Here is a 22,489-nt window from a genome sequence, read left to right as displayed (position 1 = left end):
GGTGCCCCAGAGAGGGTGGACCGAAGACAATGATCAAGCGATTTGTCTCCTGCCATCCCTCTCCAGCCTCTGACAAACAGAGGCCAGGACCCTATTGAGTAGGGTCCTGCCAGAAATCTGTCTCAGGTCTGGTTCTGTTCAGTATCTTTGTAAGATCTGGATAAGGCCTAGAAAGTACAGTTAAAGGCTAAGTCTTATACTGCATGCTTTTTGCGCAAGAAGCGCAAAAACTTGCGGAGCATCTACACTGCACGCATGTTCTTGTGCAAGAGTTATTCCTCTCCCCACGAGGAAGAAGTCCTCTTGTGCAAGAGCTCTTGCGCAAGAAGGCAATGTGGACGGGCAACAGGGATTTCTTGCGCAAGAAACCTCGATGGCTAAAATGGCCATTAGAACTTTCTTGCGCAAGAGAGCATCCACGCTGCCATGGATGCTCTTGTGCAAAAACACATGGCAGTGTGGACTCACTCTTGCACAAAACAGTTCTAGCTCAAGAAGCCTGCAGTGTAGACGTAGCCAAAATGTTTGTGAATGATTCCAAGCTGAGAGGTTGCAAATGCTTTTAAAGGACAAGATTAAAATTCAAAATGACAAACTGGAGAAATAGTTTGAAATAAATAGGATGAAATTCAGTAAGAACTGGTGAAAAATATTACTCTTAGGTAGGAATAATCAAATTGGTGAAATACAAGACAGGAAATGGCTGCCTAGGAAGGAATACAGCAGAAAAGAATCTGGGGTTTATAGTGGATCAAAAACTAAAGGGGTCATCAATGTAATATTGTTGCAAAAAAAGCAAACATCATTGCTGCGTCTAGAGTGGCATGATTTTGCAGAAATACTTTTAACGGAAAAGTTTTTTTGTTAAAAGTATTTCCGCAAAAGAGCGTCTTGATTGGCAAGTGCCTTTGCGCAAAAGCATCTGTGCCCAGTATAGATGCGGTTTTTCTTTTGCGCAAGAAAGCTCTGGTGGCTATTTTCGCCATTGGGGCTTTCTTACACAAAAAATTCCTGTCCCTGTTTACACTGGCCCTCTTGAGCAAGAACATTTGCACAAGAGGGCTTTTTCCCGAGCGGGAGTGTCAGTTCTTGCGCAAGAACACTGACAATCTTACATTAGATCATCAGTGTTCTTGTGCAAATTCTCGCGGCCAGTGTAGACAGCTGGCAAGATTTTGCGCAAAAGCAGCTGCTTTTGTGCAAAATCTTGCCAGTCTAGGCGCACCTCATTAGTATTGTTGTATGCGGGAGAAGTAATTCTTCCACTCTACACTGATAAGGCCTTAACTGGTGTATTGTTCAATTCTGGGCACCAGATGTTGGGAAAGATGTGGGTAAATGGGAAGAAGTCTAGAGGAGAGCAGGAAAAATGGTTAAAGATCTAAAAACATGACCTTTGAGAAGAAAGGGGGGGGGGGAGGTATTTAATCTAAACAAGAGAAAAATGAGGGGAAAGGTAACAGTCTTCAAGTACATGAAAAGTTATAAAGAGGATGATGGAAAGGGTTCTTAACTGCTGAGGACAGGGCAAGAAGTAATGAACTTAAATCACAGCAAGGGAGATCTAGACTAGATGGTAGGAAAAACTTCCTGTCAGGGTGGTTAAGCTCTGGAAGAAATGACCCCAAGGAGGCTATGAAATCTCTTGTTTTAGAGATTTAAGAATGGATTAGAGAAACACCTGACCGGGATGGTCTCTAGATAATACTTAGTCCTGCCTCAGTGGAGGGGACTGGACTAGATGACCTCTTGAGGTCTTTTCCAGTCCTACATTTCTATGATTATCAACTGTTTGTTTCCTTTGTAGATATTTAGATTGTAATCAAGTCATCATGTAACCTCTTTGAGCTTCTTGACTCTCCTTTTAAAGCACATTTTCTAATCTTTTAATCATTCTTGATAGTCTCTCCAAACTATCAAGCTCCTTCCTGAATTGTGTCCAATTCTGGTATAACAGTATTCTAGCAGCAACTGCAGCAGTGCCAAATATGGAGGTAAAGTAACCTTTCTTCTCTTACTAGAGTCCATTGCTCATGCATCCAAGGACAGCATTACTCACTTCAGCCACAGCATTTCTTTGGGAACATGTTCAGCTAATTATTTCACTTCCCTCTGGGCTGCCTGTCCAAAATTGGAGCCCTTGCGTCCTAGGCCTATGTTCTTTGTTTCTAGATTACACGTTTGAGTAGCCTTAAAGTGCGTATTCGCTTGCATTCAGCTTACAAGTGCTGCAGATCACTCTGTTTCAGTAGTCTGACCTTTTCATTAATTTGCCATGCCTCCGTAAGCAGTATGAGAAAGTCAATTAGTGATGGAGCCAGACATTTAAGTTAGAGGCATGAGACAAATGAGCCTAGACTGAGGCTGGTGAAAGGAAACAAAACTTTAATAAGTAGGTGTGATTTGATTTGGGCATTACATTTACTGGGATAATATTTATATAGTAATGTTGGACTAAAATCCAGGTCTTTCAGTGCTGCTGGTTTCGATGTTACCCCTCCTGGACTGATCTGTAATGAAAGAACAAAGAAAACTAACAAGAATCACGAGAAACAAAAAGTCTGCCATTGCTATAGAAACTCTCTCCAGACATCTTGCAAATTGTGCTACAAGCTGTGCAGCTGCTCCAGCCAGCTGTATGGCTGGGCTGTGTTTTGGCTATTGGAAGGAAACAGTGGCATGCAGAGGGACTGTCCTGCAAGAGAACTTCCCAAAGAACTTTAAAACCAATGAATGTTGGCCTGGCATAAAAGCGAAGAGTATAAATTTAGAATGGCTACACTATTTGTGACTACACAGCTTATCAGGTACGGCAGTGTGCACGTGCCACACGTTGGAGAACAATTGAGCAATATTTTTGGCATTCAGAAAGGAAATAAAATGCAGGACAATGTAGCACTTTAAAGACTAACAAGATGGTTTATTAGATGATGAGCTTTCGTGGGCCAGACCCACTTCCTCAGATCAAATAGTCTATCAGAAAGGAAATAGTGTGACTATATCTTGGGCACAGTGAAACACAGAAGTGTTTGGCTGTAAGACTAATTGCTGAACACTGCAAATGATCCATTGCCAAATTTTGTGGACTGGTCTGCAACAAGAGGCAGAAATCTAGTGACTGGAGAAACTCAGAACCCCCCAAAAGACCATTTGCCCCTAAAAAGCTGCTACTTCCTGTATCCGCTGAGAGCCACCTAATGGTTGTGGGGGTGCAACAATGGGGAAGTGAGTAGGAGAGGAGATACTAGAAGCTGAGGGGTTTATGTGGAGACAGTATGCAGGTAGCTGGGAACCTCTGCTGGGAGTGACTCCTTTTGGACTGAGTAACGGGGAAAACCTGTTCATCTCCAGCCATCAAATCCTTTCATTGCCATCAGCCACTTGCTTCCCTTTAATACACCAGCACTCAGCTGTGTCTGGCTCCTGCTGTTGGTGGTGCAGGGCTTGGTCCTGAAGCAGATGAATAGCCCAGAGGATGCTCAGCTAGAAATTGCAGTAAGTCTGCTGCATTTACCAAGTTTGTGGGGTAGGATAATCCTGAACCTGGGGCCAGGACTCGTAGAAACCAGCTGGACCATGGCTGCTTTTCCTCCCTGCGGGTAGCCCAATGGTCTGCATTCATAGATGTTGCCTGTTAGCACTGGTGAGCTACTTGTTAAGAGTATACACTTACATGTTTTTAAAATAAACCAACCTGGGGGAGGGGTAGAGGCCTTGCAGGCCTGACCTTTGGGAAGAGGGCAGTTACCCCAGGGCCTGGCACTTCAGAAGGGCCTCTACTGCAGGAGCCCTTTAAATGGCTGCTGAAAACACTAAAGGGAGGAGGGGGAAGTGTTGGAGCAAAGAGAAAATGTTGGTAGTGGGGAAAGCAAATGTTCACTGGGATTGGGTGAGGGGGAAAACAAGTCATGAGCAGGTGCCTGGGACTGGAATAAGGAAGCTTTCTCTGCTCCGTCACCACTCCTTGTCCAGCTCAGGTCCATAACTGATTTGATTGGCCAGCAAAGCGCATTGTACAGTGTCAATTAGCAGTGGCTGATCTCAGGCTAGCTGCCACTGGACAGGGGTCCACAATACAGGTAGCACCACTCTACCTGCCAGTAATTGCCCCCCAGAGCTGCCATCCCTTCTCTGACCTGTAAAGGGAGGGGGGGGTCTCTCCCATTCAGGGTTGTGAGGTGCATAGCCCTGCATTGTTCTTCCTTGCACTGATGCTTTAGTTTCCCAGGGGTTCTGAATCAGCCCTGCCAATCCCTCACCTTTAACCAGCAGTAAATGTTCAAACAATGCCCTCCTGCCCAAATACTCTCCCCTCTTAAAGCAACCCGTTCAGTGTGAACACATTTCAGAGGCTTGAGATGAAGGGGAGGATGCTTCTTAAAGGTGCTCTTCCCTTTCACCACACTTATAACCCCAATTGAACAGCCAGAAGAAAAGAAAAAACCCACCAAGCAACAAAATGTAACCAAGAAAAGAGGGTCAATTAATGGCTTATGTGTTTATAGGCCTGCCTACAATTCTGTGAAGGCACAGACGCACCCTGTGGGGCTGCTGCGGTATGGATGGGTCCCTCCGTGTATGCTTTGTGTCCAGCCAGTGGGGCCTAGCTCCTTAAATACCATCTAAACATTTAAGAAGGAATTTGAGTCCCCTCCCCCCCCCCACAGCCCTCCTATCCCTTTTTTCAGTCAATCCCCACAAGCCACATGGTCAGGCTGCCTCCATGGTCTCATTCCTCTCCTGCGTGTGTCTGTGCTTCCCTTCCTGTGCAACTGCCATCACATGCAATCCAGTCATCTCAGCTGGGTGCCCCAGAAAACAGGCCTGAAAACAGCTGTTGATGGTCTCCAGGCCAGAGGCTACTCAAACTGACTATGCTGAAAGGCAGCAAAAGGATATTTGCTTCCACAGGCAGGAAGAGAGTCTCTCTCTCTGTTAAAATTTCAATACGGTGGGAAATTTCTCCAGAACCCTCGGATCCTTCCACTCCAATTGCCATGGCATAAATCTCGATCTCCAGTTCAGCCTGCAATCCTGCTGCCACCTGGAAATGACACAGCGCCACCCAGCGATAGCAACATGAGAAGTGGAAAATTGGATGTGTAACTTACACATACAGGGGGAACTTATGTTCATCAATTGTAAAAACCTTCCCACTGCTGCCAAACTCCTTGTCCCACCTCCCACTCATCTCTGTTTGTGCTTCCTGGGTCACAAATCTCCCTTCGCATTGCAGCAAGACAACTGCTTTCTGCTGGCTCTGATGCAGGCACCCCCAGCAGTTCAGTGCTAGTATGAAGGGCTGTTTAGTATGTGACCTACGCAGTAGTTGCTCTTTTCGGTCTGTCAGAACTTGACCTGGATTTATTTGTCGGGAAATGCATAGAGATTACACCCCAGGCAGGAGCAGGCAGGCTTAACAGAAGAGCTGTAATTGGGATGTGAGGACGGTTTGTCGTCAGACTGCCAGCCACTCTTTTCTAGTCTCTGTTGTGCCATTTCAACATGGAATAGAGCAACGTGAAGTGATTTTTGCTCTCTATTTTTGTGGGATCCTAAGCTTAGCGAAGAAGGGAACTGTCCCCTTCACGCCACCATTCTGTATCCTTTCCATCTCCCTGTTCTCCCACACGCCCTCCCCTGCTGACTTCATGCCTTTAGGGTACAGCTAGAATGCGGGGTTTTTACGGGATATCAAAAGTATCCCGAAAAAACCCCACCGCGTCCTGGGAACGCATTTGCTTTTCCGATTTTTTCTGCGGAAGAGCAGACGCGATCTTTGAGACGCCCCTGTATTCCTCATTCCACGAGGAAGAAGGGGGCTTTCGAAAGAGGGAGTTTTTCTGACATTTGGCCCAGTCTAGACAGACTAAATGCCAGAAAAGCCTCTTCCAACAAAAGTATTGGAAAAAGCTATGCAAAATGCGGAGTGCATTTTGCCAGGGGTGGCCCATCCATATAGGCAAACTAGGCAGTTGCCTAGGGCGCCTAGTTAAATGGAGCGCCAAATGGTGGCGCAATATCATTGAGGGGTTTGGAGGTGGGGGCGTCGATTGCATGGTTCGCCTAGGGCGCCACTTGCTGGCAGCTAGTCTAGGGCCGCCCCTGCATTTTGCACAGCGTTTTCCGACAAACAGATGTAGTCTAGATGTACCCTTAGAGAACAGGAGCCTCTCAGAATGGGCTGGGGGAAGCAGCAGGAGAATATTGCCAATACTCGGGAACTAAATCATGGGAAAACAAGGCCTACCAAAGGCAAAAAGATCCCTATTATCTCTTGTAACTAACCCTTACTGCATTAAAACCCTTCACTCTCCCTTGTGTTGTTTCTTCTTTACCACTGTACCACAGGAGAAGAAAGAAAAACAGAAGGGCCTTTTTGTCTTTCAAGTGTCTAATATCTCTTCCTTCTCCTCTTCCCAAAGTGTCCTCTCCGTCCTCCATTTAGTCTTTCCTTCCTTTCTTGTCCCTCCCCAATTGCTTTCCTCTCCCCTTGTTTAACCCCCTATCACCCTGCCTTCAGACTGAGCAGCAGAAAAGGTGATGCTGCATGCTGTAGCTGAGGCAGAACCAGAGAGAGGAAAGGAGAAAAGGGGGAAAAGGAGGATTGTTGAGAAGGAAAGCAGGAGGGTATCTTTTTCCATGTCCCTTGAGCTCAGTCATGGTTTGAAGGAACCTTGAGTTCAGGAGATTTCGCTTCAGGTACTAGGTCTGTCACTGACACATTGGGCAAGTTATTTCACTTCTCCAGGCTGGGCCTGCTGCCACTTGTGTTTGAATTTATCATGGTGACTATTCTTGCACTATAGATAGGGCTCGACCACAGTCACGGGTATGAAAAACAAGTCACAGACCATGAAATCTGCTCTCTTCCCATGAAAGGCAGTCTATATTATGTACTTTTACCCTTTCTATACAGGTTTCATGGGGGAGACCAGTGTTTCTCAAAGTGGGGATTCTGACTCAAAAGGGAAGTGCAGGGAGGTCTGAAGGTTGGGGGAGGGAGCAGTATTGCCACAGAATCTTCTGTGCTGCCTTCCGAACTGGCTGGCAGGAGAGTGGCAGTTGCTGAGGGCCGAGCCCCCTTCCACATTCCAAATCCCTCAGCCCCACCCTGTCACAAATCGTCCAAGTGTAGAATGAATTTTGCTTTGTGCGCCCATAATCTGAACGTGGTGTGGCACACACCATCTCCAAACCAGCAGTGCACATAACAAAATGCACTGCACACATGGACATGAACAATGAGAGGGAACACTGGTCAAGACCCCTCCAGTTATAACACAATTACATTTCAAATTTAAAAAGCTGAATTAATGACATTTACTATTTTTTAAATTCTCTGACTGTGAAGTTGACCAAAATGGGCTGAATTTGGTAGGGCCCTAGGTATGGAGAACAATTGGAGACTTGCCAAAGAGCATTTCACAGAATCTGCTCCATTCAGATGAAGGAGGCAGCATAGATAACACACATGCTCCATGCCTCTCACCCTCTCATTTCTTCACCAGTGGACTGCAAGACCTGCAAATTCACTGGCTTTTCAGTTCTGGCCCATGCTAGCCCGTCCCTCAGAGTGATGCTAGAGGGGTTTGCTGGGAAATTTCCTGGAAGTCTTGAAGACCAGCCTTCAGTTGCTTGAAAAAGTACATTCTACCCAACTGTACACATGGTCCCTGTGACTTACAGGTCCTGGTTTATAAATCACTCTCAGTCCTGTGTTGGGAGGTGGCTGCTTCACCCGAAACCTGCCAGGGAAAAGGTACAATCAGTCTGCCACCTGGAACAGTTCAGGATAGGCCAGGCCAATTGAAAGAAAAGTAGAGAATGCACAGTTCCTAAATGTGGAAATATTTCTGGGCTTTTTGCCCTAGCTCCATTCAAACAGTTCTTAACAGAAACAAAGAAAATCAAAACATCATTTAATGGGCTAAAGGAATCTAACTCCTCACAGAGCTCACTAGCCACTGCCTACGGCCATAAGGATAAAAAAAAAAGGACATGATTTTCCATACTTTGGTTACATAGGAACATTTTCCCCCCTATATTGTTCTATATTTTTTCTTACATTTAACATGAAAACTTCACCTCCTTTTTGGAGCAAAACATTAATACATCCAACCATAGCAGCTGAACTGCTGCCTTTCTGGAAAAAGTAACCCCACTAACACTGAAGGCAGAGAGCAGTTAAGAGCACAGACCCATCTGGAAAATATTGTCTATCACCACCCATCTAAACCCTGGTGCTAGGAATCTGCTGCCATTCCCCTATGTGCCCTGTGCAATTGTCCTCTCTCACACCCAGCATTAGCTACATGTTAATTCTGTAATTTCTGTGGTTGTGTTTTCTGAAGCTGGGTGTTTTAGATCAAGGGTTCCCAAACTTTTTGACAAGGGGACCAGTAAATCCATTCACGAACTTTTGGAGGACCGGTAACTTTCATCTGCATATTCATTAATCAAATGATGAATATTCAAATAAGTTGTTTCTGGTCCTCCCAAAGCCCCCAGTGCCAGCTTTAGCAAAGCTTTTGATATGGTCACCCACAATATTCTTGCCAGCAAGTTAAGGAATATGGATTGGATAAATGGACTATAAGACAGACAGAAAGCTGGTTAGACCAGGGTTTCCCAAACTTTTTACTTTAGTTGGAAACCTTTTTTTCCCCTGTACTGTTTTTTGCAGCCCAAAAATATAAACACATAAAAAACAAACTGAGAAAATATCAGACATATAACATGTCTGGTATTTTCTCATTAGGTAAGTTTTATTATTACTAGATGTATCAGCTTGTAGTTTCAAACTTCCTGGCTGGTAAATGTGCTCAGACTGCGTGAGTGAGTCTACCAGCCAGACAGTTCGCAACTACTCCAGGGAGTGGGTGGGGGTGGGGGTCACAATAGAATCCCCTGGCCGGACTCACTTGTGCTTTGCGGGGGGGAAAGGGGGCAGCGTCCCGAGATCCATATATGGCCGGGTCAGTCCCGCTCCCCGCAGGCCAATTCGCTCCCCTTGCTGCGCCTCCGGCCAGCCTCACTTCCCCCAACACCCTCCCGGACAGCCAGTTCTCCCCCGCTTCTCCTCCCAATCTCCCTTGGCCAATCCCGCTGCCCGCGTCCAGCCCTGCTTCCAGTGGCTGCTTCTCCCCCCGCCTCCATCTTCACCAGCCAGCTCCCTGTCCCCAACCTCGCACCCCTTGTCAGCCCTGCTTCCGCTGGCCCCCCAGGCAAGCCCTGCATCCAGCAGCCGCTTCTCCCCTACTCCTCCTTCCAAACTCCCCCGGCCAGCCCCCTGCCCAGCTCTGCTTCCGCCTGCTGCCCCGCCCCGATTCCCCCGTCCAGTGCTGCTTCTGATGGCCGGCTCTCTCCTCCTCTCCCCCACTGACCTCCCCTAGCTACGCATCTGCCGGGAGCTGGAACATCCAGCTGCAGACTCTGCCCAGGCCAGCCAAGGGCTTGGGGGATCCGGCACCACACAGGCACTCTGGGAGCCTGGAACACCCCGGCAATCACGCTGAGGCCCAGTACTTTTTTCCTGCAGCCTGGTAGCGGGCCATGTACCGTAAATTGGGAAACACTGTTTTAGACCATCATTCTAATAAGGAGGATTCCCATGCAAATGCCACTTTGAGTCTCATTAGCTTAGCCATTTTATCCAAGACTACACAGCTTAGAGGGGGTGCACATTTGGACTGCATATGGAATTAGGGGATAGTTTTAAAATAGGTTTAAAGGCACGTGTAGCTAACCTCATGAAGTCCACTCCAACATTCTTCAGAATGACTGTGGCAGCGTAAGTACAGCCCTCCTTCAGCACGCCAAATATCACTTTAGGTGGGATAAGATGGAATCCACAAAGATACTGGGTTGCTGTTGCAACAGAAGCTGTGTTGACTTTTCCCCCAACAGGATCTTTTACCTTTGCAAACAAGATCAATACATTGTATGGACAAGAGGGGAGGAAGTTAAACAATCCAACGTAAAAGATTGTAGATGGCCAACAAAGATGCTCACAGGCTAACAGGAAGGGGCTTGTCACTGAAAGGATAGAAACTATAGCTTACCTCCTATAACAGTGCCGACTGCCAAGTATAATGATGTCAGCTTCTGTTCAAGGCTTACCTGGATCTGGCCAAATACTGACAACAGTTTCACATAGTTTTAAGGGAGAGAAAAGGAAAAGCAAAGAAAAGCAAATGCCAAAATGCAAATGACTGAGCAGCTAAAACTGTTAAAGACGAAGGCCAACATTTTTAAATTAGGGATCCTGAAGTAAAGTAGGGCATCTACATCCATATTTAGGAGTCTAGATAAGAGAGGCCCTATTTTCAGAGTTGGTGAGCCATTCAAGTCAGTGAGAAGTGGGGGCACTCAGCACCCCTGAAAATCAGGGTACTTCTATTCAGATGCCTAAGTATGGACCTACATGCTTAACTTTAGGCACCATACCTGTGGTCTAATTATTCAGAGAGAAGTTATTTCTTGTACAGTCAGCCCCAGATACATTGCAAGTGCTACTGTTTCAATAAAGAGAAATTCCAAATAGAGATCAGTGCTGCTGCAGAGTGACCTAACAACATTGCATAAAAGAAATGTGCTCAGGGAGACAAACATTAGCCAAAAATGTTTATTTTACCTTTTCCTTGGGCACAGATTCTGGCTTGCCCCCCTGAATAGATAATGGTAATTTCACCTTCTCTTTTCTTGGCTGCCCGGCAGCATCCACCAGCAGACTCCGGGCATGAGGCTGGAAAGGTATCCCAGATGTGCACACAACTGTTTCCATTTCTGTTCAGAAGCCAACATTTCAAAGAGAGACACTGAAGCCCAAATCTGCATAAATAGAATGCATACTAACTTCCCTAGGGGTATGTCTACACTACCACCCTAGTTCAAACTAGGGTGGTAGTGTAGACATACCCTAGGAGTCTAGTCTGCATCAAGTCTGTAGGATCAGGCTCAGTGGTTTTATTTAGCAGAGAAATGTAAGAGCAGAAAAAAGCCCTTTTTAAAATCTACTAACAGGAAACAAATATCCTGGGGCCACTAGAGAGAAAGGGGATTTCTATCACTTAGTCTTACTGGCTTTTCTTTTTAGAAATATCGAGGAGAAAAAATTAGATGTTACTCTTGCTAGCACAGCAACCTGTGTTTGCATGTTGATTCCTGCATGCTTCAAGAGTAAGTTACTATGGGTAAGAATATCTTATGCAAAGCCTCTGCTCTTTGCTTTACATGTCATTTGGGGCTGAAGACAAACCAGAGAGTCTGTGGAGGTAGAACTCTGGGGGAATCTGCATAAGCAACTGGGAAGACTGTCTTCAGGGTCTAGCGCAGTTGGTCTTGATCTTGGATTTACCACCTCAGAGAGGGGAGGGGCCTACGCATTGGTCTGCTCTACAGAGTCATTCTCACACTTTCTCTCTGGCCCAATGAGCATTTATTATACACACTACTATTGTTATATCAGCAAAACTTTTATGATGTAGACAAGGTTTCAGAGGCACAGAACAAAACATACAGCCCAGGACTATAGGATCAAGGTAGGGTTATCTCCGCTGTGCACCCTGCAGACTTTGGTCTGTGTGGGGTAGGTGTGGCCCTCACAACAACTCAGGCAGCTTTCCATGGCTAAGTTATTGCAGCAGCTCTCCTGGAATCCTAGCAGTGCTATGCATTGAGGTTTCACACCTTCTGCCCTCACTGCACAATTCCTGCTCTTTGCCCTGCTCCAGACAAGTCCCCTATGCCAGGCCTTGGGTTGGGGGCCTTGTAGGGCAGTGTAAGTTGCTTTGTGCAAAGCATGTGTTAGGACAGGGGTGTGGAACTCGATGTGGGCCCTGCCTTGCCTGGATCCAGTCCCTGAGGCTTAGGGTTCCCCCCTACCCCAGCATTGGGGATCCTGGGCTGGCACTCCAGCCTCTTTGCTATCCTCCCGTGGGGCCCACAAAATCTACTAGCCTGAGCTGCCCTAGGCTCTAGTGCAGGGGTGGCCAACCCGTTAGAGACGAAGAGCCAAAATAGTAGTGGATAGAGTGCAAAGAGCCATGTACCTGGTGGTGGTGGTATTGGTGGGGGAATTATTGAGGGGAAAAAAAAGCTGTTCTGGGGCATACCATCACGCAAACAAACAAACAAACACACCACTGGGAAGGGGTGAAAGGTGCAAGCTCTGGGAGGAAATTTGGATGCAGGAGGAAGTAGAGAAGAGGATGGTGGCTCAGGGAGGGGGCTTCAGGCTGGACAGTGTTGGGGTCAGGTGGAGGGTTGGGGTGCTGAGGAAGTTGCAGGCTTGTGGATGTGAGGGTACAGGAGTTTGGGTTGGGTGCATGAGGGGCTCAGGGCAGGGAGGTTGGGAGTATGATGGGCTCAGGACACAGATTTGCAGTGTGTGGATGGTGCAGGAGTGTTGTGGCAGAAGACTGAGGATGTGGGGGTGCAGGAGTTTGGGGATGTGAGAAGCTCAGGACAGGGGGTTCCAATGTATGACAAGCTCAGGTTTGGGATCTGGGGGAGAGGGGGCAGGAGTGCTATGATGCTGCGGCCAGATGGGGGGTTGGTGGCCAGGCTTTGTTTTTAAATAAAATATTATGTCAAACACAAAAGGTTTCAGCATTGTCTTTATTTATGAGAGGGGTGGGGAACCTGTTTTGAGTCAGGGGTCACTGACCCACAGAAAAGTCAGTTTGTGGCCACACAAGTGAGATGCAAAAAACAACTGCTCCAAAACCCCCAAGCCTCACTAATGTGGCCCCAACTGTGTTGGTGGTGACAGGGTGCTGGGACAGGGTGCTGGAGCAGGTGGCAAGTTGCTGGGGCAGGGTGCTGGTGGGTGCTGGGGCAGGATACTTTTGGGGGCGGGGTCTGGACAGGGGGAGGGGACAGAGACAGCTGGGGCTAGTACCTGGGGATCCTGGGTCTCAGAAGTGCACTGGCTGCTCTTCCCTTCCCCTTCCCCAGAGCCAGGCACCCCCCACTCTAATCCAATCCCACTCCCCACCCCCAGGACTCCCCTGCTCTAACCTAATCCCCTCCCCTTCCCCACAGCCAGGCACACACAACCCCTCTAACCCAATCCCCCTCCTTCCCCACTCTAACCTAATTCTCGGGTCCAAGAGGCACAGCCGCCACCGCTGTCGTCACTACAGCCACGCGCATCTCCCTCCAGGTGCTGGGGTGCGTGCGCTGAGTGGCCGGCCTTGAGACGTGCTAGGTGGGACGCTATGTGCACCCTCCCCCCACTCAATCCCCCTCCCCTTCCCCAGAGCCAGACACCTCCCCTCCTCACTCCAACCCAATCCCCCTCCCACCCAATCTTATGCTCGGGTCCCGGAGCCAGAGCCGCTGCCGCCGCCACTGCTACCACCACATGCATCTGGGACACCATGCGTACCCCCCCACATCCCCTTCTGTCCCCTCCCCTTCTCCAAGCCAGGCATCTCCCCACACTGCTGTCGCCGCACCTGGAGCCCTTGCCGCTGCCTGCGGCTGGCTGCTACCATGTACAAGTTGGGACACTGTGTGCAACCCAGCCTGTACATGCAGGATATGATGCAGTGCACTGGGGGTTGTGAGCAGCATGCGGCTCACAGTGACCTGAGCCATTTTGGGTTCCGTCCTGGTTCCATCTTTGGCCACCGCTGCTCTAGTGTGTAAGGAGAATGTGGGGAGTGTATTTCTGTTTGTCAGTTGGGGGCCCATGTCATAAGAGTTTTTTGGTTTGTTTTTGGTTTTTGCCTTTCACTTGTGTGTGGCCCCTGACTGTGGATCGTGGCCCCTGACACAAAAAAGGTTCCCCACCCCGAGAGATCTTCTGTAACCAAATATCGGACTCCAATGACTTTTTTCTGTTGCATTTATAAGGGCCATAGCAGAGGAAAGAATCCCTCTTATTATTTTCTCGTGTTAATGTGTAACTAGCACAGCTGACTGTTATATCCGGTTCTACTCCCCTCTTCACCAGTCTTCAACCTATACTTCTGCCTAGATACCAAACTGGAATGCTCCTTTACCTGCTCTGCTGGACTCTTCAGCCTGTGCTGAAGGACCGTGTCCCCGAGGGGTCAGCGAGGGTGGGGAATCATTGGTTGGGGAAAATGGAGCTGTACATACTACAGAAAAAAAAATGGGTAGATCAACAAAATGCTGGTTATATCAATACATACATTTCAACATGCAGGGTATTAAGCATTCCAGTTAGGGAAATCATATAATACTCTCTGAGGCACTGCCATGGCCTAGTCATGCTGTGGGTTCCCATGTGAATACAGCCATCAGCAGTTTGCTTCAGGAGGGGCCAGGGAGTGGAGGCAGCATACCGAGAGCGTGGTGAGTCAGCTAGTCCTCCAGAGAGCTGCAATAGGAGACTTGAGGGCAGTGCAATTGGAGGGAGCAGGAGAACGATTGGGACCCATGGGTGATTGATTTGATGATCTGTTCTTTGCTGTGCCAAGAATAATACTATAGTGCAGCTTTCATCCTGGTGTGCCAGTTCCATGCTTGCAGGGCTGTTCTTTAACCACAGGATCAAAGCACTTCTGTCAGGATATGTCTACACTTGCAGCCTAATTCGAACTAGGGCTGCAAATGTAGGCATTCGGAATTGCAAATCAAGCCCAGGATTTAAATATCCTGTGCTTGATTTGCATCTTCCCAGCCGGGTGCCATTTTTTGAAATTTGCAAGCCCAAAATAACTGCCCGTGTCTACACGCGGCAGAGAAACGGGCGTTCGAAATAAAGCCCTAGTTCGAACTACCTGTTATTCCTCCTGCAATGAGTGCCCGGGCTTGATTTGAAATTCCAAATGCCTACATTTGCAGCCCTAGTTTGAATTAGGCTGCAAGTGTAGACATACCCTCAGTGCTGTAAACCTTAAGAAGCTTAGATTAGAGATGCTGCCATCCCTCCTTTGTTCCCTGTTGCTCCTACATTGTTCAGTGCTCTCTGTGTCCCCTCCAAGTTGTCTCCACTCAGCCTCACTCAAATTCCTATGCCACTTCCTCCTTCCATGCTGGTCTCTGAACTACCATTCCACCTTCCTCCTCCTTCCCTTGTCTCTCAGCTCCTTCTCAACCCTCACCCATGCTTTCCCCAAGCCTCCCTGCCCACTTATCCATTCCTATTCATTCCTGGCTGCAATTTACATTTGCCCTCCCAACCTCTAACACCATCTGACAACTCCTAGCTCTCCACTTGTGTACCTAGATCCCACAGTTTTTCCAGGTCACCCGGCTATGATCTGCAAAGATCCCTTAAATGCAAGCAACAAAGCAGTCTGACAATGTTCTCAAGCAGTTCAAATGTCAAGCAGATCTGGCAGATGAATGATTGAATGATAAGGCTTAGAAGTGAACATTTTTCAAGTGTTATCTGTAGCATCCAAACAGGCAACAATTATTCAGCTATTTGGATATCAGGAACTAATATTTTCAGTCCTTAGCAGAAACTGTAACTTCCCCAAGGCACCCTCTTGAATGTTAGTGCAATAGGAATATGAGGCAATTCAACAAGCCAAAGGAGAATTTTGTTCCATATCAAATTGTTACCTGCACTGAGCTTTAACGAAGACCTAAACAATTCTGTGACTACCCCCAAATATGACTCTTCTTTCTCTTTCTTTGGAAATGGAGGAAGTTCTTTTGAAAGCGAATCCACGTCAGGGAACTTTTAAATAAAAATGACAAAAAACATTCATGTCTTATGTATATATTCCCACTATGGAAGAGGGCATAAAGTAAACAAATCAGCAGAACTAAACCAACAACAATTAAATCGACAGTACAGAACACAGGTTGCACCTCCCTAAACCAGGACTCTCTCGGCTGGCAGGACTATGGATGTGTCTGAACGAGAGAGCCCATGATCAGAAAGGCCAGAAGCTGAGACCTTGGCAAAAGGTGAGGCTGATGGTAATGGGGTTAGGGCCCCAGCAGACCGGCAGTGGTAGTGGGGCTGTGGAAGTGGGGCAGGAGCAGCCTGTTCATGCTGGCCCAGCAGCGGTGTTGTGCCGCAGGAGCCTGATCAGGGCTGTGTGCCAGCACGGCAGTGGGGATAGAGCCACGGCAGCCTGGCTGACAGGGGAAGCCCGTCTGGGCCCACAGCAGGTCGGCAGCCTGATCAAGGCCAACCTGTGGCAGCAGGCCGGGGCAGCAGTGTTGCCCAGCAGTACAGAGCCAGGGGTTGGAGAACCCCAGGCACCCACAGCACAGCAGCATGGGGCTGGCAGCCACAGTAGCCCTGGTACCCACGGCTGCACAGGGTCAGCGATCAGAGAAGCCCAGCCACCTGTGGCAGCCCATACAGAACCCTGCAGCCAGTGGAAATGCAGAGTTGGGGGTTGGAGAAGTTTGGCCACCCATGGCAGCACAGGGCTGGTAGAATCTGGCTGTATGCTGCAGCGCGGGCCAGGGCCAAAGAGCCCCAGCCGCCAAAGGCAGACTGGGGCTGTGGTCGAAAGCAGCAGAGCCGGGGAAAGGGTAGAGAGGGCCAGAGGCAGGGGGCCGGCTGGCTCAGGGTCTGTGGCAAAGGACACCTCCCCTGGTCTGGCCAATTCTGTCATTCGGGACCAGTCAGGTGTTGACCAGATGCCAACCATACTGGACCAGGGAGGTCCAACCTGTAATTATAGTTATGGTTCCATTTCAACTTACTTATGAAACAAGACTATAAAAAGATATGTCCTGCACATGTAATAATAGTCATAAATGCTGTTTCCAGTCACTGCCTTCTACAAGATGACAACTAAGATGTGAAAAAGATCCTTTGTAGGACTGAGAGAGAGATTCTTTGCACTAACACTTCTTCATTCAGTTTCCCTGAGATGCATACCTCTTTCAGGAGAAATTCCTTGCCAAGTTCAGATTCAAAATAGGGTGGAATTATTCTATTTCTTATTCCTATTAGGCACTTTCTTCCTTCATCAATTTCCTGCCTACATAGGAAAAGAAAGAAGATATTACAAGTGTTGCCTCAGACTTTTTTTTTCTTGCTATCCAAATCTACTGATGTCATTATTATAATTCACTGACATGTTCTCAAAATTACCAAACTACCAAGAAGCAGAGGGCTCAGCTCCTGAGGCCCATGCTACAGCTCAGGAATCTAGATAGCAATTTGAAATTTGTATAGACAGTGGCTGAACTGCTGCCTCATGTACACCCACAATTGCTAGTTACACAAACCCTAATTACTACCAGCCCAGTCCTGGTCCCACAAAAATCAGCAGACAAGATGAATTTACTATCAAAATATTTCTGCAAACCAGAGGAATCCTCTGGGCTAAGGAGTTAATCACATCCAGAAAGCACTAGAAGGTCACATTTTCAGCTCTCCCTAAATGAATCTTGGAGCTGCATCACAGTCCCAATTGAGACATTTCCAAAGTCTTAAACTGTATGTGAATGGCTTTCTACAAGGATGGGACAAGTTCCAGCTTAGGCAATTTCTCTGCTATGAAAAAGCATATAGGCAGCGAATGCAAATTGTGTATTTACATGTACCAAGAGAATCCTCAAGTCTAGAGAAGCAAGTAATCCATCCAGAAAAAGAGATGGGGAAGAACCGAATGAAAGGAGGAGAGAGATCAAGAAAGAATGAGAGACAGTTCTTGATGAACTTTCAAAATCAACAGATTTGACTCATCTGAAGATAAGGTGGGTAAGGAAATGTCTTTTATAGGACCTCACGCAGTACACCCCAATAACCACTATGGCTACGTCTACGTTGTCCATTCTTGCGCAAAAAGATATGCAAATGAGGCATGGCAATGACTATTGCCACGCCTCATTTGCATACCTAATGAGCCACAGGTATACCTAATCACATTTTTGCGCAAAGGGCTTTTGTGCAAGAAGAAGCAGTCTACACTGTTCCTTCTTGCGCAAAACCTCCCTCTTGCGCAAGAGCCGTTCTGCCTGAAAATAAGCGGCAGAATGGCTCTTGTGCAAGAGGGGTTTTTTGCGAAAGAAGGAGAAGTGTAGACTGCTCCTTCTTGCGCAAAAGTTCCTTGCGCAAAAATGGTGGCTCATTAGCCTCATATTCATTGCCATGCCTCATATGCATATCTTCTTGCGCAAGAATGTGCAATGTAGACGTAGCCTCTGAGGGTGAAATTAGACAATCACTAGTCCCTTGAATGAATTCACAGAGAAAAATGATCAAAGATAAAACCACCAGAGCACCTGTGGGTGAACACTTTTCATAAAGCAATCACTGTATATCTGACCTCTCAGTTCTCATCGACAAAGGAAACTACCCAACACCTCCAAAAGATAAGGCTGGAGCTGAAATTTGTAACTTTGCTAGATTCTAAATCATGGACTTGTTAGAGATACTGGATTTATGGCGTATGACAACAATCTATAACTCACTCAACCTCCTCCTCCAGCTCTTTGCCCCTGAATTTTTTCCTTTCCATATTTCCCATCCCCTTGCCCCTAACGTATGCCTTTCCCCCCATGACTGGAGAAATGTTAGCAGGAGAGATGTTGAATCATCCCTTGAAATATGTGTTAACTACATATGCTAAACAATCTGTTTCACAGATGTTTGGCCAAGCCCTGGGACCCTTCCCCCTCCCAGACAGGGCCCCTAGAATGCTGGCTCCAGGCCAAGCCTGATCATTTACATCACAATTAAACAGCACCTTAGCCGGAGCCCCTCACCTTGAATCAGCTGGCATGGACCACCCATGGTTTTTAACTACAGTGTAGTCATATCCTCAGAGTATATTTTCCAGACCTGAATAAGAGCTTTTTATAAGCCTTAAAAGCTTGTGTCTCTCACTAATAGAAGTTAGTCCAATAAAAGCTATTACCTCACCCACCTTGTTTCTCTAATACACTGTGCCCAGCACAGTGACAACACTTATGCAGTCATCTGAAGATAGTCATTTTAGATGTTTTGAGATCTTGCTCTTGCCATTATAGAAGTTGAAGAAGACTGCCAGAGGGTGTTGTCCTATACAACATACATCCAGACGGAGCGTCTGAACTCTTGAAGATGAGGAGGTTTAGAAGAATGCTGTCTTAATGACAGTAAAGCCAACACAGACCTCAGTTACATTTTGAGACTGATTTTCACTCACTGAAAATAGCTTTATACCATTGTAATTTCATTGACTTGAAGGGAATTATTTCCTCTGATTGCAAATGAGTAGAAAATTGGGCACGAAACCTGGGCTATTCTGAAGTCAGTGAATTTTGTCATTGACTTTAAGGGAGCCAGAACTGTATCCCAGATTTTAGTGACAGATGCATCCATTTTAAGTAGTTTTAGATTTTTATTGGTGAATATTGGTAAATGTCAATGCACAAACCAACATAAATATTTCTGTCAATAGTAACTGAAATCTGTGGATAGGCAAAGTAAGAAAAATGCTGCTTGTGAATGTATTAGAGTTTATTTAAGGTTATTTACTTTGCACTTTTGACACATACTGCTGACACTGTGTTTTAACAGTTTATAAAGTTTTAATGTTTAGAGATGCAACGTCTACTACGGTAAATACTTATTGTTTGACTTCCTGCTATCTGATGCCCCCGCAATTCCTGCAACTTTGAACATTTTGCTTCATAAAAAATTGCTAAAACCCCATAATTTTGTGTAACTGAGAACGTTTCAATAAAAACTGAAAAAATCCTAACAATAAACAGTGATATTAGCTGCTGAAATTATAAAAAAAAAAAAATTCTGCCAAGCGTAATTTTAAGTTACTCTTTAAATAGTGTATAATGTGAGATAAAGTGCTGCCATCATGTAGCATTAAGGCAATCCAGCCTCAGTCTGAAATTAACATATTTCAAATCATAAAATGCTTTGTTACAAAGTCGAGAGAATTCACATATGTCTGATACCCACAGGAGACCCTGGATCAACTACAGTTCAGTCTTTCACAAAAATAAGTTAGGAAAAGCACAAGTTCCTCATCATAAAATTATTTCATCCATATTCAACATTCTTCTCTGAGACAAACTCTGAACACCTTAAATATTACTCACTGTTACTTATGTTTATTGGGGGTGAATTCATATTCCTGTGAGAGAACTTTTACTTTTATGTTTCCCTTTTGTATTTCAAGTTTTCATACCTGACATTAATTTAATGTAAATTTTTTTCAGTTCTTTGGATTTGAACAATCACTGTATATAATGTAATCAAATACAGTGTACTATAATATTCAGAAAAATCTTTCTGGGACAAGTTCTAGACTTTTTTTAGAAATTTACGCACAAGTGAAATAAGGGGGCTAGAATAAAAAACTGAATTTCAGACTTAATAATAGTTTCCACTGATGTTTAGACTGTAATACTTTCCTCTTCCATAGCAGCTTTAATCTGAAGTTCTTAATGTGCTTATTGACATTAAAGATGACTTGCAAACTTTCTGTGAGGGAGATCAATATTTTACAAATAGAGAAACAGAGGATAGGGAAATTTAGAGTCAAAATGTTCAAATTTGGCACCAAAGTGACCTGATTTTCATGGGAACCAAGCACATGTTCATTACCTCAGAAAATCGGGCCATGTTTTCTGATTCCTTGCCCCTGTTCTAAATTGTCTAACAGACACTGTCTCCATGCCTGTGCTTTGAGCTGTCATTTACAAAAGTATCGGATGTGAAGTCAAACTATTCATTCAGCATTTCTATTAGAAACAATGCTCCAACAGCATTGTTTTGCTACAGTATCAGTAGTAAGGGCCTGATCTAAAGCCCAATGAAAGCAGTAGGAGTCTTTCCACAGACTTCAGTGGGTCTGAGATCAAGCCCTAACTTTCTAGCCTAATAATACAATTACCTGCATTGTTTTAATTTTGTCTGCCAGCGAGATTCCTGCATTAATCTGTCCTTGCTGCATGAGGGGGAAAAGAACAAAAATAATGAAAATGAGCTAAGTAGTACAATATTTTTATAAGCATGAATGGTTCATAAAATAAGCAATGAAAAAGCGTTTTTCTTATTAGAGCATATCATGTTAATGTGTCTGATGACGTCTAAACTGATTGAAAGCATGGTCAATCATATTGATAATTACATTTTGCACTTTTATAGCACTGTGCATCCACAAATCTTCACAGCACCATTGTCAGATTGGTAAGTATTAGTAGCCTCATTTTACAGAAAGGAAAACAGGCAGAGTGGTCACAGAGACAGTGTTTGAGCTCTTCCTTTCCACTCCCATGTGCTAACTACTGAAGCACAGTCTCATATTTCTGCTTCCCAATATTCTTTGTATGATTTACTTTAATAGCAGGTTGTATTGGATTGTCTTACCTGAAACTCTGCCAATAGTCTTCTGTTTGCTTTGATACTGTCTTCCTTGGTGGAGTTTGGAGCTGAGAATCCACAGCCTGCTCATATAACTCAGCTATGTGAGCTAAAAGGTAAGGGGAGTTAATTTCTCTCATACCTCAGGTAAGTACTTTAGCCACTAGGTTAAAGGTTATAAGGGAGTGCTTCTTCCTCCTCCAGACATTTTATGGAATAAGGAAGCCTCTGAGCAAGCCTACCAGATTAGGCCATACATGCAGTTTAGGTGACTGAATGCCCATCTTCTCTTGGGGTGTGACTTACTCTGGTGCTTAGCTACGAATCTGGCACCCTTACGTCTAGAGTGAGGCAATAGTGCTCATGCCCAAGGACAGAAACTTAGGCACCTCCAGCCAAGTGGGAGTTTTGTGGATAACAGTGGTGTCTACAAAAAGGATTAGAAACCTAAGTACTTTTTTGGACCCCACTCCAAATACTTTTCCGTAATGAAGTTGCATTTTTGAAAATTTGCTTTTCTTTAGATGCATAATATTCAAGTACAAGCCTAATTTAGGCACCTATCTCTAAAAGCCTTGGCTGGAATGTTCATACTTTTATAATACTAATTAACTAAAATAGGGCTGTATCAATGGTTGGCAGATGAGTTAAAACTCCATGAAATGTAGGCCAAAAAATATGGATGCCTAAATTTATGCAACTAAACAGGTGACCTCATTTTTAGAGATGGTGAATCACTGAAGTCACTGGGAGTTGTAAGGGCTCATGACCTGTGAAAATCAGCCCAATTTTTCAGATTCCTATTTATGGACTTAAATGCCTAAATTTAGATATCCTGACTGGACCATTTTGATTTAAGGTCCATTTTTTTGTAGACCCGTGATGATTATCACTAAAATGATTTAGTACAATTCTCAAGTGTATAAATCACTTGAGTGACAGTAGATAGGAATGCCACTTTTGTTGCCTCAATGATTGCCAATTGTCGATTTCCCTAAGTGTCACAAAATGTCTGTAAATTACAGAAGTAAAAAAGGGCTCAAAACCAGAACAGACAGATTAATATGCATAGCACTAAAAAGGATCACTAGAACATTTAAAATATAGAGCTTTAATGGCTCCTACCTCTTGTGTTGAGATCTTTTGATGATTTCTCCAAGTTAGGGAAAGACTGCAAGGAAAATGGAAGAATTATACTAATGTGACAAACAAGGTCTTGCATAA

The 22,489-nt window shown here is 45.5% G+C and overlaps 1 protein-coding gene across 8 annotated transcripts in view; it reads right to left on the bottom strand.

The window, feature by feature from the left end:
• Window positions 1-2,365: 2,365 nt before the first annotated feature.
• Window positions 2,366-22,489, bottom strand: part of SPAG17 (sperm associated antigen 17) — a 202,896-nt gene continuing 182,772 nt past the window's right edge. For 7 of the 8 annotated variants that reach the window (XM_075904849.1, XM_075904827.1, XM_075904841.1 and 4 more), the window contains 12 exons: window positions 22,391-22,436; window positions 21,272-21,374; window positions 20,796-20,849; window positions 16,829-16,931; window positions 15,547-15,664; window positions 14,013-14,111; window positions 10,637-10,788; window positions 9,750-9,919; window positions 7,688-7,748; window positions 4,900-5,044; window positions 3,515-3,643; window positions 2,366-2,510 (listed from right to left, as the gene is read on the bottom strand). In XM_075904849.1, the coding sequence (XP_075760964.1) occupies window positions 2,455-2,510; window positions 3,515-3,643; window positions 4,900-5,044; window positions 7,688-7,748; window positions 9,750-9,919; window positions 10,637-10,788; window positions 14,013-14,111; window positions 15,547-15,664; window positions 16,829-16,931; window positions 20,796-20,849; window positions 21,272-21,374; window positions 22,391-22,436 (1,236 nt within the window). In that variant the 3' untranslated portion in view covers window positions 2,366-2,454. The remainder of the gene's footprint in view (window positions 2,511-3,514; window positions 3,644-4,899; window positions 5,045-7,687; window positions 7,749-9,749; window positions 9,920-10,636; window positions 10,789-14,012; window positions 14,112-15,546; window positions 15,665-16,828; window positions 16,932-20,795; window positions 20,850-21,271; window positions 21,375-22,390; window positions 22,437-22,489) is intronic. The other variant, XM_075904833.1, reaches the window with a different exon arrangement.

This window comes from Pelodiscus sinensis, chromosome 1 (assembly GCF_049634645.1).
Source record: "Pelodiscus sinensis isolate JC-2024 chromosome 1, ASM4963464v1, whole genome shotgun sequence".
Classification (NCBI taxonomy): domain Eukaryota; kingdom Metazoa; phylum Chordata; order Testudines; family Trionychidae; genus Pelodiscus; species Pelodiscus sinensis.
Note: the sequence above shows the minus strand (reverse complement) of the source record. Positions and strands in the feature narration are given on the sequence as shown.